Source organism: Hemicordylus capensis, chromosome 3 (genome assembly GCF_027244095.1).
Source record: "Hemicordylus capensis ecotype Gifberg chromosome 3, rHemCap1.1.pri, whole genome shotgun sequence".
In the NCBI taxonomy this organism is placed as follows: domain Eukaryota; kingdom Metazoa; phylum Chordata; class Lepidosauria; order Squamata; family Cordylidae; genus Hemicordylus; species Hemicordylus capensis.
The window spans coordinates 309,211,917-309,230,826 of NC_069659.1; the positions used below are offsets into that span (position 1 = coordinate 309,211,917).

At 43.0% G+C, this 18,910-nt stretch overlaps 1 protein-coding gene across 1 annotated transcript in view; it reads right to left on the minus strand.

The window, feature by feature from the left end:
- The window catches only part of WDFY1 (WD repeat and FYVE domain containing 1), a 43,811-nt gene that overhangs the window by 10,398 nt on the left and 14,503 nt on the right, over positions 1-18,910 (minus strand). The window contains exons 6-9 of the mRNA XM_053310107.1: positions 17,132-17,244; positions 6,817-6,943; positions 2,246-2,351; positions 539-640 (exon numbers count right to left, since the gene is read on the minus strand). Of these exons, the coding sequence (XP_053166082.1) occupies positions 539-640; positions 2,246-2,351; positions 6,817-6,943; positions 17,132-17,244 (448 nt within the window). The remainder of the gene's footprint in view (positions 1-538; positions 641-2,245; positions 2,352-6,816; positions 6,944-17,131; positions 17,245-18,910) is intronic.

An 18,910-nucleotide genomic window follows, 5' to 3' on the forward strand; every position in this document is an offset into this window, starting at 1 on the left:
AGAGAAATCTTTCTCCCTCTCACATAACACTAGAACCAGGGGTCATCCCATGAAATTGATTGCCAGGAAGTTTAGGACCAACAAACCTTTTCACACAATGTATGATCAACTTGTGGAATTCTCTGCCACAAGATGTGGTGACAGCCACCAACAACCTGGATGGCTTTAAGAGGAGTTTGGATAACTTCATGGAGGAGAGGTCTATCAACAGCTACTAGTCAGAGGGCTATAGGCCACCTCCAACCTCAAAGGCAGGATGCCTCTGAATACCAGCTGCAAGGTAGTAACAGTAGGAGAGAGGGCATGCCCTCAACTCCTGCTGTAGGCTTCCAGCGGCATCATGTGGGCCACTGTGCAAACAGGATGTGGGACTAGATGGGCCTTTGGCCCGATCCAGCCGGGCTGTTTTTATGTTCTTAGGGTAGTGACTAAATACAGAGATTGTAAAGTATAGTACCAGAAATCAATCCTCACTACCAACTTCACTAAATACCAAATAATACTGGCAATAAAATTCTAAGCAACAGTGCAGCCTTACCTGCCTCAGTCCCAGGGTCTTTGTGTCCCACATCTGCTTTATATTCCAGAAAAAAGGCTGCTCACATTTCTGACAGGAGTCGCTTTCCAACCACTGAGGGGCCTGGAAAGAAAAAGGCAATGTAAGACTTAAATATGCCCTCACTAAACCACATCTTCCACAAACCCCATAAAGTGTCACTAGAACTAAGGAGGGGCTTTCCCCCCTTTGCATAATTAACAAAGTTGGAAATACATTAACGGCTTCCATCTCGAGACCTCAAAGCAGTGTCCATGAAATACAAGAGTGCCTAATAAAATTTGCCACTCTCCAGATGTAATTAGACTAATTCAAGTGTCAAGCTGTGTACATGAGAAACTGCTGAAACTGTGGCTGCTTTCCTGAATTTTTTGTGCCTCCCACACTCTGCCCTTAGCTGTGCCCATAGCTTCATTACCACCTTGTTAATGAGGGAGTCCCTTCTTAGCCATGTCTGAATTATTAGATTGCTGTGGGGTTTGAAGCTCCCCAGTCCTCAGTGTTTAGATGATTAAGAAGAGGTACTGAGTAACTGGAAAAGCTGAAGGCTTCCACAGTCTAATAATTATGTCTTCCATTTTTCACTCATAATCTGACGTTAAACATGTCCTGTTCTCATTTCCAAGCACTAGATGCCTTTTACAGCAATTAATTGAACTACTTAGAAGGTCCATCTTCTGTATATGTACATTTGCTTCTATTTCTGTCCTCACTGCAAAGTGGGACTACTTAGACATCTATGAGGAGATTAGAATTAAGCACCTTTTAAAAACAGAAGTCTTGCGCATATTCATAACAGAAGAGAGCTGGTCAATGCAAGATGCACTTGTGGCCTGCAAGCAATTTTAAGATAGCTTACAAATTCTCACCACTATCCTGTGTTTTGTTTTTAACAAGTTTTTTTTTTGCTTTCATAGCTGCTGAAAACATTGAACAGCAGTTAGAACAGTTCAACAGAAGCTAGAAGCTCAAACAAAATTGAAGATTAAAATTCCTAAAGAGAGTCAATACTATGGAGAGGATGTTCTGAATGAGTATGAATTCCTCTAAATAAATGTGTCCATAAGCAGTGACTTGACATATTTTACTCTTAGTAATCATTTTTTGATCTAAAAGTCTACAAAACAGTTATATACCTTAGTTGGGCAATCAGTCACACTACCAAGGTACATGTATATACAGAATTGTAGCTCATGAGATGTTCCCAGTAGGAATTTTGGATTTCAGAGTTATTTTTTATATATAGCTCCTTCAAGTTGAAAATGGAGAAAGGTCATTTCTGGAGTCATCCCATCTTAAAATTTTATTTTGAGAGGCAGTTGCAAAGGCAACACACAGAACACCTTCCCTCACCCTATCTTAGTTTTTACAAGTGCCAGTCCAATATCGCTTTGTTCTTTATAATTGCCAATACTGACTATCACTAGCTGCACATGAGCTACCAGAATGAGGGAGTTTGAGCTACTCAAGAGCAATGTCATTGTGACAAATTTATTAATTTTTAACTTTGATTTAGTAACAAACATATTTCTTAACTTTTATTAACTTTAGTTAATAAAAGTTAAAATAATTTAGTGTGCTGCAATCATGACATTGCTCTGCTCAAACTCACTTATTATGGTAACTCAGTGTGCAGCTAGTTTACAAGTGGAAAACTGGCAAAACCTTTGATCTAGTAACAGCTCCTACCTCTTCTCTGCTGATATCCATATTCCAGACAGTGATCCCTCCATCAGCTGAACAAGATACCAGTTGCCGTGTGAGCTGGATATAACAAAGGGCCTGCACTTTGTCACTATAGAGGAAAATGGACAGTGTTTTGTATTTCAGCACCATATTTCATCATCATCATCATCATCATCTACTTACTACTACTACTACGCTTCCCTATACCTCCACAAGCAATATGGCAGGCCTGAAACACCTAACAGGCTGCCAGGCAGGACAGGGGTGGAGTCAGTTGTCGTGGTTCAGGTTGGCAGCAACGATGTTGGGCAATGCAGTCGGGAGATCCTGGGAGCTAGAATTAGGTTGCTAGGCAGCATACTGAAGTCTAGGAACCCCAGGGTAGCATTCACTGAAGTGCTACCTGTTCCACACACAGAGCCAGCAAGACAAGTGGAGCTGAGGGGGCTTTAATGCATGGTTGAGATAGAAAATCAGTGGGACACTTATTCCTAGATTCAAACGCTACAGAAAGGACAGGGAGGAAAGGATTGGTGGTGCAGTAGCACTATATATTATTAAAGGAAAGATAGAATCCAACAAGCTAGAAAACCTAGGAGGACCGGAGTCCTCCACAGAGTCATTATGAGTGACAATACGAGGACTGATATGAAAGGACGTGCTATCGCCTTCTGGATCAAAATGCTGACTTGGAGTTAGAGAAGCAAATCAGAGTGGTGTTAAAGAGACAGAGCTGTAATAATGGATGACTTCAATTATCCTCACACACACTGGGCAAATTCATGTGCGGGTACTGACAGAGAGACCAAGCTGCTTGACATGCTAAATGAACACTTTATAACAGGTGATCAAAGAACCAACCAGAGAGAAGGCAACCTTGGGCTTAATCATGAGTGGTGTCCAGGACCCAGTGCAAGACATCAGATTTGGGGGAATAGCAACCATAGGGTCAGCCAGTTCAGCTTATATGCGAGTGGCACACTGCCAAGGAAGTCCAACACAGATGTGTTGGACTTCAGAAATGGAAACGTCTAAAAAATGAGGGGATTGATAGAAGGAAGCTGAAAGGGAAAGTCAGGAGGGTCAAATGACTCCACAAAGCATGGAACTTATTCAAAACCACAATAATAGAAGCTCAGTTGGAATGTATACCAAGAAGGAAGAAAGGTACCACCAAGTTCAGGAGGACACCAGAGTGGCTAACAAGTAGAGTGAGGGAAGCTATAAAAAGGGAAGATGCCTTTCTTCAGAAAATGAAAGTCCTGCAGAAATGAAGAGAACGGAAAAGAACAAACTCTGGCAAAAGAAATGCAGAGAGACAATAAGGGATGCAAAAAGAGTGTGAGTAAGTAACATATAGCTAGAAGTGTCAAGGGGAATAACAAAAACTTCTTTAAATATATCAGAAACAGAAAACCTGCCCAGGAGGCGGTTGGACCCTTAGATGATGTGGGCGTAAAAGAGATTATTAGAGGAGGATAAGGAGACTGCAGAGAAGCTGAATGAGTTCTTTGTATCTGTCTTCACAGCAGAGGATATTGACCATATACCTGCTCAGGAACTGAGTTTCTCAGGCTTAGGAGGAGGAGAACTGGGCCAATTTGATGTTCTGAACTGTCTTGAAAAAAATAAAAATTAACAACATTGCCAGGGCTAGATGGCATCCACCCAAGAGTTCTGAAGGAACTCAGATATGAAACTGCTGAGCAACTAGCAAAAATATGTAATTTGGCCCTACAATCAGGCTCCTCTGTACCAGAGGATTGGAAAGTAGCTAATGTACCCCAATTTTCAAAAAGGGATTGTGGGGGGTGGGTAGAGATCTGGGAAGTTACTGGCCAGTTAACTTAACTACTGTGCCAGGTAAATTGATAGAAAGCATACTTAAGGATAAAATTGTTATACAGAAAGAAGAATAGGCTTGCTGAGGGATAAGCAGCATTGCCTCACTAACCTTTTGGAGTTCTTTGAGAGTGTCAACAGGCATGTGGATAAAGGTGATCCGGTTGACATAGCATACTTGGACTTCCAAAAAGGTTTTGAAAAAATTCCTCACCAAAGGCTCTTGAGTAAAACTTAGCAGTCCTGGGATAAGGGGATAGGTTCATGTGTGGATTGGTAACTGGTTGAAGGACAGGAAACAGAGGGTAGGAATAAAAGGACAGTTTTCATCATGGAGGAAAGTAAGATGTGGAGTTCCCCAGGAAACTGTACTGGATCCAGTTCTCTTTAACATGTTCATAAATGATCTAGAAGGTGGGGTAAGGAGCGAAGTGGCCAAATTTGCAGATTACACTAATTAGGGTAGTAAAATCCAAAACGGATTGTGAGGAGCTCTGAAAGGATCTCTCCAAACTGGCGGACTGGGTAACAAAATGGCAAATGTGGTTCAATGTAAACAAGTGATGCATCTAGGGGCAAAAAAACCCCAACTTCATATATACACTGATGTGGTCTGAGGTGTCAATGACTGACCAGGAGAGAGATCTTGGGGTGGTGGTGGATAGCTTGTTGAAAGCATCGACTCAGTCTGCAGCAAATTCCATGCTAGGGATCATTAGGAATGGGAGTGAAAATAGAAATGCTAATATTATAATGCCCTTCTACAAATCTATGGTGCGGCCACATTTGGAGTACTGCGTGCAATTCTGGTCACCTTATCCTAAGGAGGACATTGTAAAACTGGAAAATGTGTACAAGAGGGTAACCAAGATTATCACAGGCCTGCAGCACCTTCCTTATGAAGCAAGGCAACATCATGGGCTTTTTAGTGAGGAAGAGAGACGACTACAGGGGGGCACGATCGAGGTATAGAAGACATATGTATCAAGTAGAGAGTGTGGAAAGAAATTTTTCTGCCTCTCTCACAACACTAGAACCAGGGGTCATCCTGTGAAACTGAAGGCCAGGAAATTTAGGTCCAAACCAAGGCAGCACTTTTTCACACAGCACATAATCTATGGAATTCTCTGCCATGAGGTGTGGTGATGGCCACTAACTTGGATGTCTTTAAAAGGGGCTTAGACAAATTCATGGAGGACAGGTCTAACAATGGCTACTAAGCTAGTGGCTATAGGCCACCTCCAGCTTCAGAGGAAAGATGCCTCTAAGTACCAGTTGCAGGGGAGCAAGAGATAGGGCATGCCCTCACCTCTTGCCTTTGGACTTCTCAGAGGCATCTGGTTGGCCACTGTGGGAAACAGGGTGCTGGACTTGATGAGTCTTGAGCCTGATTCAGCCAAACTGTTCTTATGTTAACTGTTATCAGTTCAGCCACCACATTTTTCAAGTGCAATAAATTAGAACTGATGAGCCACCTTTTCAGCTGTAACACTCAAACTACAGAATGGCACCCCTAAAGAGGCACACCTGGTCCCTCACTCACCACCTATTAAGTTATTATTTAAGTGAGATTTTCAACCTTTTAAAAAGTGGCCTCACTGGCATGTTTATGCATGCTATCTGCTGGTTTATACTAAATGTCTCCATTTTGAATGTTAGTTGCCTTGAGTATGGGTGGGCTATAAACAAACTAAAGTACTGTTTAGGATGAACATAAATGAGATGACATTCCAGGGCTGTCATATGGTTTTGCAGCTGGGAATAATATTTTTTTTAATTTGTTTTATTTTTAAAATGGTTATTTTTAATGCATGTTTTGTATATTGCAGTTGAAACAAATTAGCGTAATGATTACGGTGGAAGGTTCCCAGCATCACAAGTAAAGTGGCCTTAGCTTTCAGAGAGAGTAGAAACAACTGCTACTAACTGTCATAAAGACGTTCTCAGTCAACTTTACATTAAAGGCTTCAGTGTAAGGTCTCAAGTTGTTGTCCTTCCTGGCCTCCTCCTCCTACTTTTTTTATAAACTAAGTCCCATGTAACAAAAATGTTTTGGAAGTAAGTTTTCTCCATCCATCTTTTCATCAGCTAATTTCTTCTTAAGCAGAAAGCAAACTTAGCAATATCACAGTCCTGGAGCCTTTACAGTGCTACCTCAAGGGCACCCCTTTTCTCATCACACAATACACAATAGTATTGCAGCATGTATACAACTGCATAAATTTGACCGGTATTGTATAAAAAATGTTTAAGATCAGATCATTTACAGAATTTGTCTTTATCTTATATCGGGTATCATAAGCAGCATTATGATCTGGCAAACCTAAAGGAGGAGAGGAGAAGAGGAGAGATTTTCACATATTCATTTAAGCCATTCAGTGCAGGTTGTAGCACTTTTAAAGTTGCACTCAATTTTCATTAATGCAGAGAACCCCAATAATGCAAGAAGTGAGTGGAATAGAGCAGAGTTAACAGGTAACTCCAGAATGCGAAATCAAATTAAATCAGGGTGACCCACACCACATTTACTCCTTTCATTTTTTCTGATTTTATCAATCACCATAACTGAGCTCAAAACCATTTTGTTTTCTATCCCAAATGGAAGGATGCTGTTGCCACAGTAGAATTCTTACTTCTTCAACCATCCACTCCCAGGCAGTTCATTTGCCATTTTATCTGTGTGGAATTCAGCAACCAAAAAACATGCACTGTGAAAATAAACCACTACGTACTGATGACCTTGGAGAAGCAGCGTCCGACCTTTCCTTCCACCAATATCCCACATGATTACGCTGTGATCAGATGCTCCAGAGAAAAGTAACCGCTGAACAGGATCCCACCATAGAGAAGCAATACTTCCTATATTTGGGACGAAGGGGGTGAAAGAGTAATTAAGTTAGATGGGAATTGGGGAACCAAGAGTTGCCAGTTGAGGCATCTCTAAGCTAATAACTTTAACAGAGCAAACAGCACTTCAAGATAATAATTATGGCTTTTGATATCTTCCCTTCAAAGGAAACATTAGGTAACTTTGCTACAATTGCCACTTAGAAGTGAGCGTGCTCAGAAGAGAACGTGAGCAGTTACACTTAAATGTTATTTTCATTTTTCTCTCTCATAAATTTTGGACTCAGCCCTACAACCCAGGACCCATCAAAGCAAAGTGGGACAAGAGAAGTAATGTTAGCAATGGACACTCACATTTTCTTCAGAAAATTTAGTCTCCTTTTAAAAGAACTAATTCTATTTTGTAACTCTGAATCTCTTTTTATATCACACTATGCACACAACTGCAGAGAGGCATTTAACACGATATAGAAAGAGATCGAAAATAAAGTATGTTGCAAATTTCCGATTCTAAAAAGCATAGTACTTGAAAGCATGGATCTGTGGTGACTTGAAAGTTTTTCCTGCATTCTAGGCAAAAGCAGATGGAAAGCACCTGGAATACAGGAAGCTCTCAATACACTTAAGTTCAGTGTATTTAATTCCAGTTCAAATAGGTCAAGGGAGGGCTAAGAGTAATTAAAATATATTTCTCTCTCCCCCCCACCCCCCTCTTCCTCCAAGGAGCCCAGACCAGTTTACATGGTTATATTCATCCTAATAACAACCCAGAAAGGCAGGTTAGGCTAAGAGAAGTGACTGGCCCAGAATCACCAAGTTTCATGACACGTGAGCATTTGAACTCTGGTCTCCCCAGTCTTAGTATAACAGTAACCACTACACTACGATGGTATAGTGTGCAGGAATCAGCCTAAGGATGTGCATGAACCAAGGTTCGTGTACAGGTTCAACGAGGTCTGAATTGGTTCAGTGCCACAGGGAGGGAGTGGAATCCTTTTTTCTTTTCTTTCTTTCTTTTTAAAGGAAAGCGGGTCCTAACCTGCTCTCTGCCACAGCATACAGCTTCCAGAGCTTGGCCCAAGAACCCCCATGCAGTGCTAGCATGCATATGGCACCCACACTTGTGTGGGCACCATTTGCATGGTCAGCAACACCATGCGGACCACGCAAATGGCACCCGCACATGCCAGGCACCATATGTGTGCTGGCACCACGCGGCAATTCTTGGGCCAAAGCAGGAAGCTACATGTGGTGGCAGAGAGGAGGTAAGAAGCTGCTCTCTCTCTCTTTTTAAAGAGGCAGTGAGATCCCGCTCCCCTCCCCAGAGCTCCAAATCTGTGCACGAACATCGGTTTGTGCACATCCCTAGATCAGTTCTCCTTGAAACTGACAAGAGCTAAATTTCCTTCCTTCACCCTATTCAAGGAAGTTAAGGGGAAGAATAATCTTTGCTGTTGAGGGATTATCTCCCTCAACAGTACACAATTCAACCAAATAAATATGGCCTCTAAAGATTACATTTTTAAGCAGCCATGTGTGAAAGCACTTTTTTGATAAGCAAGATCCCAGAAGTGGTCTAAAACAAAAGTGATTTCATTTCTGGAGAGTCTCACCTTTGCAGTCCTTGACTAGTTACCAGATTATGTTTACAAATGAGAGCTTTACTTGCTCTGAACAATAACCTCTGAAGTTTACACTGGAAGATCAGGCTCTTTATCAAGGCAGCTTACCTGAACCAGCTGTATAATCATAGCGTTATTACCTCTATTTGTACAGCAGTCCCCCAATATTGACTCTGTTGCTACCAAATTCTATTGTCCAATTCTATATAGTCTACTACAGATGTACATAGAAACTACCATTTTTCAGAGGAGCACACCATCATTGGTTAATCAGTGCTGGTTCCTTATTTCTCGCCTCAGTGTGCAACTATAGCTGTGAAACTAATCATCTGCTCTGGCAGGCCCATACATCACTGTTAGCAAGTTTGCACATAAAGGAAGATAAATAAACTCCATACACGTTCTTGTCCCAGAAAATGGTCCAAAGGCACAGGATATAGTTCCACTGATAAAGCTAAAGGGGCCTGATCTGAGCAGTGGCTGGAGAGCACTGGAAACCATTAAATAAGCCACTCAACTACATGGAAGGAGGTAGCACTAAAAAGGGAGGCATTTTATTTGGAAATGGAAAGGAACAACATGAACAAAATACATCTTTTAGGAGCATTCTGCCAACATCTAATATGATAAATCAGAGCGGGAATTGAATTTCCATTGGTTCCCTGCAACCTCCACTTATTTCAATCCAAACTGCACTCTTTTAGGTTGAAAGCCCGTCTTAATTATTTGGGTTGAAAGAACTGGTGGTGGCAAGGAACCAGCCAGTGGCAATACAATTCAGACTCTGGTTCCATGTGTGATAAGTTAGAAGAATGTGCACTTTATTTGCCATGTCATTGCTTTCCATCTCCAAATAAGGTAACTATGAAGACAAGTATACATAGTATGCTTGGACTTCCAAAATGCTTTTGATAAAGTTCCCCACCAAAAGCTCTTGAGTAAACTTAGCAGTCATGGTAGAAGGGGGCAAGTGCATGTGTAGATTGCTAACTGGTTGAAAGACAGGAAACAAGAGTAGGAATAAATGGAGCGAGGTAGGAAGTCGGGTTCCCCAGGGATCGGTACTGGGACCAGTACTCTTTAACTTGTTCAAAGCAATCTTGAAGTTGGGGTGAGCAGTGAGGTGGCCAAATTTGCAGATGATGACACTAAACTATTTAGGCTAGTGAAATCCACAACAGATTGTGAGGAACTCCAAGAAGATCTCTCCTAACTGGGTGAGTGGGTGACAAAGTGGCAAATGTGGTTCAGTGTAAGCAAGTGTAAAGTGATGCACACTGGGGCAAAAAACACCAACTTCACATATACGCTGATGGGATCTGAGCTGTCAGTGACTGACTGGGAGAGAGATCTTGGGGTTGTGGTGGACAGCTCATTGAAAGTGTCATCCCAGTGTGCGGCAGCTGTGAAAAAGGCAAATTCCATGCTTGGAATGATTAGGAAGAGGGTTGGAAATGAAAATGCTAATATTATAATGCTCTTATACAAATCTATGGTGCGGCCACATCTGGAGTACTGCGTACAGCTTTGGTCACCATATCTTAAGAAGGACATTTTAGCAATGGAAAAGGTGCAGAAGAGGGCAACCAAAATTATCAGGAGCCTGGAGCACCTTCCTTATGAGGCAAGGCTACAACACCTGGAGATCTTTACCTTGGAAAAGAGGCAACATGATCCAGGTGTATACAATTATGCACTGAGTGGAGAGGGTGAACAGAGAAAAAATTTTCTCCCTCTCTCACAATACTAGAACAAGGGGTCACCCCATGAAACTGAAGGTCGGGAAATTTAGGACCAACAAGAGGAAGTACTTTTCCACACAGTGCATAATTAATCTATGGAATTCCTTGACATGGGATGTGGTGATGGCCACCAGTCTGGATGGCTTTAGCACTTAGCAATAGCAATAGCACTTACATTTATATACCGCTTTATAGCCGGAGCTCTCTAAGCTGTTTACAATGATTTAGCATATTGCCCCCAACATTCTGGGTACTCATTTTACCGACCTCGGAAGGATGGAAGGCTGAGTCAACCTTGAGCCCCTGGTCAGGATCGAACTTGTAACCTTCTGGTTACAGGGCGGCAGTTTTACCACTGCACCACCAGGGGCTCTTATAAAGCCCCTCTTTAAAAGGGGCTTAGACAGATGGACTGGTCTATTAATGGCTACTAGTCTAGTGGCTGTGGGCCATCTCCAGCCTCAGAGGCACAATGCCTCTCAATACCAGTTGCAGGGGAGCAACAGCAGGAGAGGGGGCATGCACATACCTCTTGCCTGTGCGCTCCCTAGAGGCAACTGGTGGGCCACTGTGTGAAAAAGGATGCTGGGCTAGATGGGCATTGGGCCTGATCCAGCAGGGCTGTTTTTATGTTCTGTTCTTAAGACTGCCTTTTTAATTAATTACAATATTAAGATCTCACTTCTTGGGATGGGGAGGGGGGAATCTGGTTGATATGTAATGCCCCAATAGCCAGAATCACATCCCAAACAGCTATCATGCCCCTACTGCATGTCATTCCTGCCACAAATGTCATTCTGTGTCCTGGAAGAAAGAACAATACTGTCATGAACTCACATGCAAACTGGGGGTGGGGAGGAAGACCAGTAAGTGTAGGGCAAAACATCTACAAACAATTAAAATGAATTCTTGTCCAGCCAGCATATATTGCTATGACTAGAAGCAAGTCATGAAGGCAGGTGGGCTGAGGCAGGTCAAGGAATGCTTCTTGCAAAGGGATTGATGGAGAAGTCTTCCTTCACACACAGAAGGCAGTTTTAGCAGTTGACTTATTTGGAAGTCTAAGGAAATTTTCCCCAGGTCCCCTTTTAAAAAAAACCAGTATTGTTTTGTTCTTCCTTATACCAGCTGAAATACAGAGCAATGCCAACAGGATACAGAATACACAGACATAACCTCCTCTGGAGGCTCCCCAAAAACCCTTGCTGAGGCACCTTGGCAATGCCATGAGTTGTGGTGTAGACTACAGTGGAAAGGAGAGACCTCAGAAGCTAGACCACATTCCATGAATGGAGCAGGTGTTTCCCCTCAGCCCTCTCACGTCCTCCTGCAGCTGCCCATGTCATCGTCCACAGGACTGTCCAGGGGACAGCAGTGGTTCAACCAACTCCGCATTCTGCCAAGCATCACTCTCTATGCAAGCCACTGTGTCTCTTTGACCCATTTGCTGGAACTCCAAGTTGTCTGAGAAAAACATGTCATGAATTGGGCAGATATGTCTTGCATGAAGATGCTATTTATGGCAGAGTATCTGAATGATGTGGTTTAATAGGAATAGAGCGGCGTGTGCATGGTTTATTATGGGGAAGGCTTTCCGTTAAGCTGAATGAAGGATTTAGACCAGACCACCACCATTAGAAAGGCCAAGAAGTGCTAGGGACTGCAAGCAAGTTAGGCACCAATTTAAACATTAGCCCAAAGGAGGGAGAAAGCAAAGTTTGCTAACTGCTGGCCCAGACTAAAACAATGAACAAAGAAAGAGTGATGAGAGAGAAGAGAGATAGGATCAAAGCAAACAAAGAGAGATGAGTTTTTAATGGTGCTTTAAAAAATCTATAGGAAACAGCCAAATAAATGGTAACCGAGAGGGAATTCCATATAAGAGGGTGCTCTCACACACGGCAAGGGCCCACAAATATTAGCTGGTCTTAGTAGACAGACATAGCTAATGATGCCGTATTCCTGCCTCTGTCTCCAATGAACTCAGCAGAGTGCTAGAGGTCTTGTCTTTAGCATCTGGCAAGCTTTTGAAGCACTTGGAGCATCTATACAGCACAGCACAAGGACTCCAGAAAACCCCTCAGCTCCAGCTTTCTCTAAGGCTGAAGGCAAGGCCTCGTCAAGCTCACTAGCACATAGTCAAGTGAATTTGTGACACCCCGAGAAACATCACATGGTACCAAAAGCCTCATGAGAAGATTAGCATCAGATGAGTAAACACCACATCAAGAGGGGGGTGGTGAGGAGAGGCAGCAAAAAGGGATTGGGGAGCAATGAGCCCGGGGGACACCTGGAACAGAGCTTCCAAGACCAAGGGCTTCTACACTATATGCAAAAGGCAGTGTCACCCCAGACAGCTTAGCAGATGTCCCTGCACTTGCTTCATACAGAGCAGCATAACCTGGGTAAACACAATTCAACAAACGGAACATACATTGCTGTTAATACATGGCTTTCATGGATGTACGCAGAGCTATGGCATTTGAAAGGTGGCCATCTAGTGGCTAAATTGTTCAAGTACACAAAGTCCTGAAGCCAGGGAGAGCTACATTTCAGAATTTGTTCAAAGTCCCAACGATGCCCCCCTGCCTCAGATGCAGCCTGGCCATCAGCCACATTTGAATTTCTATCAGAGGACCAGCCATTTGAACAAGTTCCTCTATTTAGGTGAGTGCCTTATTCATGAACCCCGATGCCTAATAAGATCAGGTCAGGTTGATGCCTAATAAGGTCAGGTTGTGGTTACCACCTGCTCATTTGGTGGCAACCCAAAACCGGGCCTTTTCTAGGGTTACCCCAGGGTTCTGGAGCATGCTTCTGCATGAAATCAGAACCTCACCCATCTCTGACTGTTTTTAAGCAACCTTTGAAAATGCACCTATTTTATCAGGCTTTTAGTTTGTGATGTGTTAAAAGTTTTATAGGTAGTTATTTTAATTTGTTTTATAAGATTTAAGATATTGTTGAGTTTTAATAGTAAATCACCCAGAGATCTTATATGGGGAAGTATATAATGTGATCTATAAAATAATCAAACTGCCAGCATGCACAGAGCCTAATAAATTGATCGGTCCTTTGTTGTTCTTTGTCAGCATATGAAGCAGCCTATATGGAGTCACTTCATTAGTCCATGTAGCCTGACATTACCCAATCCCATAGGTAGCTCTCTCTCCAACATCTCAGGAAGAGGTAATTAGCATAACTGAGCTGAGTCAGACAAAAAGGTCCATCTAGTCCAGTGAGAACCAGCATGGCTTCTTCAAAGGTAAATCTTGCCTCACAAACCTTTGGGAGTTCTTTGAGCGCACCAACAAGTGTGTGGATAAAGGTGATCCAATTAAAACAGTATACCTGGACTTCCAAACAGCTTTTGACAAAGTTCCTCATCAAAGACTCCTGAGAAAACTTAGCAGTCATGGGATAAGGGGACAAGTATATGTGTAGACTGTTAACTGATTGAACAACAGGAAACAGAGGGTAGGTATAAATGGAAAGTTTTCACAATGGAGAGAAGTAAGGCGTGGGGTCACCATGGATCTGTACTGGGACTGATGCTTTTAAATTTATTCATGAATGATCTAAAAGTGGGGGTAAGCAGCGAGATGGCCAAATTTGCAGATGATACCAAACTCTTTCGGGTAATGAAATCCAAAACGGATTGTGAGAAGCTCCAAAAAGATCTCTTCAAACTGGGTGAGTGGGCAACAAAATGGCAAATGCGCTTCAGTGTTGGCAAGTGTAAAGTGATGCACATAGGGACAAAAAACCCCAACTTCAAATATATGCTGAAGGGATCTGAGCTGTCAGTGACTGACCAGGAGAGGGATCTTGGGGTCATGGTGGACAGCTTGTTGAAAGTGTTGACGCAATGTGCGGCAGCTGTGAAAAAGGCCAATTCCATGCTAGGGATCATTAGGAAGAGGATTGAAAATAAAACTGCTAATATTATAATGGCCTTATACAAATCTATGTTGCAGCCACACTTTGAGTACTGTTTACAAGTCTGGTCACGACATCTAAAAAAGGACCTTGTAGAACTAGAAAAGATGCAGAAGAGGGCAACCAAGATGATCAGTGGCCTAGAGCAGCTTTCTTATGAGGCAAGGCTATAACACCTGGGGCTATTTCGTTTAGAAAAAAAGACAACTGTGGTGAGACATGATAGAGATCTATAAAATCACGTATGGTGTGGAGAAAGTGGATAGAGAGAAATTCTTCTCCCTCTCACATAACACCAGAACCAGGGGTCATCCCATGAAATTGATTGCCAAGAAATTTAGGACCAACAAACGGAAGTACTTTTTCACACAACGCATAATCAAGTTGTGGAATTTTCTGCCACAAGATGTGGTGACAGCCAACAACTTGGATGGCTTTAAGAGGGGTTTGGATAACTTCATTGAGGAGAGGTCTATTAACGGCTACTAGTCGCAGGGCTATAGGCCACCTCCAGTCACAAAGGCAGGATGCCTCTGAATACCAGTTGCAGGGGAGTAACAGCAGGAGAGAGGGCATGCCCTCAACTCCTGCCTGTGGCTTCCAGCAGCATCTGGTGGGCCACTGTGTGAAACTGGATGCTAGACTAGATGGGCCTTTGGCCTGATCCAGCAGGGCTGTTCTTATGTCCTTTTCCCCCTAGTGGCCAACCAGATGCCCCAAGAAACTCAGAAGCACTACAAGAAAGCAGTATGGAGGTTCCATATAGCCATCACAGCTTTCATGGCTCAGCTACCTAAGATTTTAACAGGCGATAGGACCCAATATCTTATGGATGCTTTTACTGCATGATTGTTTTACTTGTTTATGTTTTTATTGCTACTATATTTATTGGGGTCACTGGGCCCTCTGTACATGTGCATGCACTCACAAGTTTTTTTTATGTCTGCTCAGTTCATTTTAGATCCTGCTCCAATTGAATCAGGAAGGCCCCATTCTGAATGCAGGTGCACACATACTGCCTTGATACTGCCACCCAGAACAAAACTCATTCCACATAGAGATGGAAAAAATTTGAGGGATCACTGATTGGGGCTGTGATTCTAATTCTGTTAGCCACTTGGGAGGTTGCTGACCTGAACAGTACAGTAGACATCTTCTAAATAAAAAAAATGTACTGTACCACTGAGCTAAGAGCCCTCCCCTAGAGAAGGAAGGAAGAGCATGTCACTACTGATAAACTAACTGTGCCAGCCGAGACGTAAACTGAGGAAAACAGTATCTCATGTTGAACACACAAAGAACTGGTAGCAGACAAACTAGGAGGCAGGCACAACTCAAGGAAGCTTGGCCAATCCTGCTCCTCAAATAAATGGTGAGAGGTCAGTTGTATTTAAATATACTTAAGTTGGTCAAGCAGATCTGGGCACTATCACCCACAATATGGGGGCAACGACAGAAATAAATATTTCCATGTCAGCTTGAGACAAGGCTACAAGAAAGCTAGAACATGCAGGAGGAGGGTCTCTCTACAACTTCTTATATGGACAAGCTGATTCATTTGGGGCAAAGTGGTCCAAGTACCCTGGGCTCAAACTGTTTAAGACTTAAAGGTCAATAGCAGCACTCTGAATCGCACTCAGAAGTATACAAGAACCAATGTGGCTGCCACAGAACCCGTGTTATATGCTCTTGGAATCCTATCCCTGTTAGGATTCTAGCAGCTGCATTTTGTTCAAGTTGCAGCTTCTTTAAAGGGACCCCCATGCAGAGTGTGTAACAGTAATTTAGATGTTACAAGGGCATAGATAACCATGGTCAGGTCTGACTGAGAGAAACAGATGCAGCTGGCATAGCAACCAGACTTGGTCAAAAGCCCCGAGCCACAGCCATCACTGGATCATATAGCTCAAATCCAGGTCTGACCCCAAACTGCAAACCTGTTCCTTCAAGGGGAGTGGAACCCCCTCCAGAACAGTGCCGCATCGCTGCATCAGCATTCATGACTAAGAGGGCCTCAATCTTGTCCAGATTTAATGTCAACTCATTAGCCCACATCTAGACTTTCACTGTTTCCAAACACAGATTCAGAACAATAATTCCTTTTGCAGCTGGGGAGATATACAACCGGCTGTCATCAATGCACTATGACACCTCATACTGGACCCCAAGAGGACTTTCCCAGCAGTTCTGCGTAGACCTTAAAAAGCAAGGGGGACAAGACTGAACTCTGTCGGACACTGTAGGTCAAAGACCAAGGTGCCAGGCAAGCATCCCTCAGCATCAACTTCTGGAAGTGTTCCAGTTAGGACCAGAGCCACCATATCACCATCCTCCCCGACACATCCCAATCCAGAAAGGCGATCTAGAAAGATATCATGATCAATGGAGTCATGAAGTCCAGTAGAATCAAGAGGGATGCACTCCTCCTGTTAATTGCTGGCCTAAGTCATTCACCAAACAATTTCAGGCCTGAACCCAGGCAGATGTGAATCGACCCAAAATCTTCTGCAAAGACTATAGAGGAGGCTGAAAATGTGGGACAGAGCCTTCCTGGTGGACACATCAGGCTCTGGAAAGCCATTCCCTTGGGAGGTTCATATAGCCCACGCCTGTTTTTAGCTTAAGAAAAACACCCCCCTGTTCTCAGCCATTTCAGCATGCATTTGCCTTTCTTCCTGCAGATATACTGCATTTGCTGCTTTTAATTGCCGATTTAATTATATTATGCTGTATTAAGAATGTTATATGCTACTTTTCAACAAGAAATGCTCATAGCAAGTGATACAGCATAGTACCCACTTTGGAATGCACTAGCAAAAAGTATCCTTAACATTAAATAACATAAGCAGACTAATAAGAGCCGATTTCGCTGAGAAAAGAAGTGGAGTAAGTTTTACCTTCGTGGCCCTTGAGAGTTGTGATCACCGAGCAGGTGTTCTGTTCGAGCTTCAGCAGTGTGATCTGTCCAGAATAGTCACCGATAAAAGCATGTTGGGTTTCAAAGTCATATCTGAGCACAGCCAAGTCAAGGAGCAACTAGTAAGGTTCTAGGTCTTGACTGCTCAAGCAGCACAGACTTTGCATTACCTGGACAATAAAAACATGGAGTCAACAAAAAGACAAAGCGATTAAGATTCATGCACTGAGACTGCATATTTCTGGTTGCAGACTAAAACGCATTCCTGAGTGTTATAAAAACTGGGGAAAGAGAGGGCTGAGTGTCTGCTGGTTGTGACCAAAGTAATATATTTTCAGCACAATCCTAGGAGCATTTACTGAGAAATAGGTCTCACTGTGTCAAGGCTTACTCTCAGGTAAGAATTGCAGCACCTCAGTTTGTCCTCAAAGTAGCAATGTATAACAATGTAGTGATGCTGTGCATATCTGCACTGATTGAGTGGCTGCTACTTTTATTTAAAGCAAATAAAAATGTTCTACTCATGACTATGTTCAAAAGCCTCAACACACACAGTAAAGTTATTGCTGAGGCTTTGTTGTGAAGCTAAAAGCTTCACAACAGAAGAATGGGCAAGTGTTTTCACATGCGGGAGTTTCACTTTATATACCTACTTTAATGGTTTTCGGTCTCTGCAGCCACTTGCCCTGAAAGCAGGAAGTGAAAAACAAGCACACTACCATGGCAGCATGAGAAAAACTAACTCCATCTCCTGGGCTACAGGACAACAAGCTTGTCAGTGCAAACAGGAAGCCTCACAAGGCTTTGGAGCGATGGGAGGAAGCACGTGTGGCTGGACTTCTATGCCGGCCACATAGTCAGCATGAGTTGGAAGTGGAACCTGCTACCGCTCTGTCCTGCTGAAAGGGAGAGCTTGGAAGGGTGCCAGAGTCATTCCTTACCTCTGCACTAAGGGCTTCGTTCCTGAACAACTTTGGCTGGCTGGGGAAATATCAGCTGCAGCCCAAGTGAGGAAGTCATCTTGTGAGGGGTTAATCTGGCTGATTCGAAAACAATTTCTTGGCTGAGGTATTTCTCAAAAAACTTCCTGTGGCCTAAAGAGGCAGCAACAGAGTGGCAGTTGGAATATCTGGAGACTGGAGATAGGCTTGTAAACATTTTTCCCCGTCCACCTCACCCCATTGTCTCTTGTGCCTGCCACTTGGAACCATAAGCCATCACTGTCAACCTGGGAGAAACACTCCCTGTAAGGGACTCTAAAATCTGGGGTGGGGTGAGGTGTATTTTATAAATATACTGCAAACTACCCAGATAACTTCACTTAGTAGGTAGGATACAGGTATTTCAACTGATTAACCCCTATACATCCAATTTCCTTAGAACACCTTGAATCTCATTTCCTCCTCCATCATCTCAGATGCTAACTCAAACATGCCAGTTGATGTGTGACAATCCAAAACCATGGACATTTACATAATCCTAAAAATCACATTTGAGCTTTTACTCCCAAAACTAGGGAATATGGTCAGACCTTGGCACATTTGGCATGTGCTAAAAGAAAAGCAAGGACAATAGCTGATAGTACCCTGAATTACAACAAAGAGGCTGCAGTCCTAGGCACACTTGCTTGTGAGTAAGCCCCACTGAATTCAACAGGGCTTGCTTCTGAAAAAATATACTTATGCCCGCCTTGGTAAGAGTTTTACGGTGGTCTTAATACACAAATGAAATAGGAATTCTCAAATTGCTGTCCTAGAAG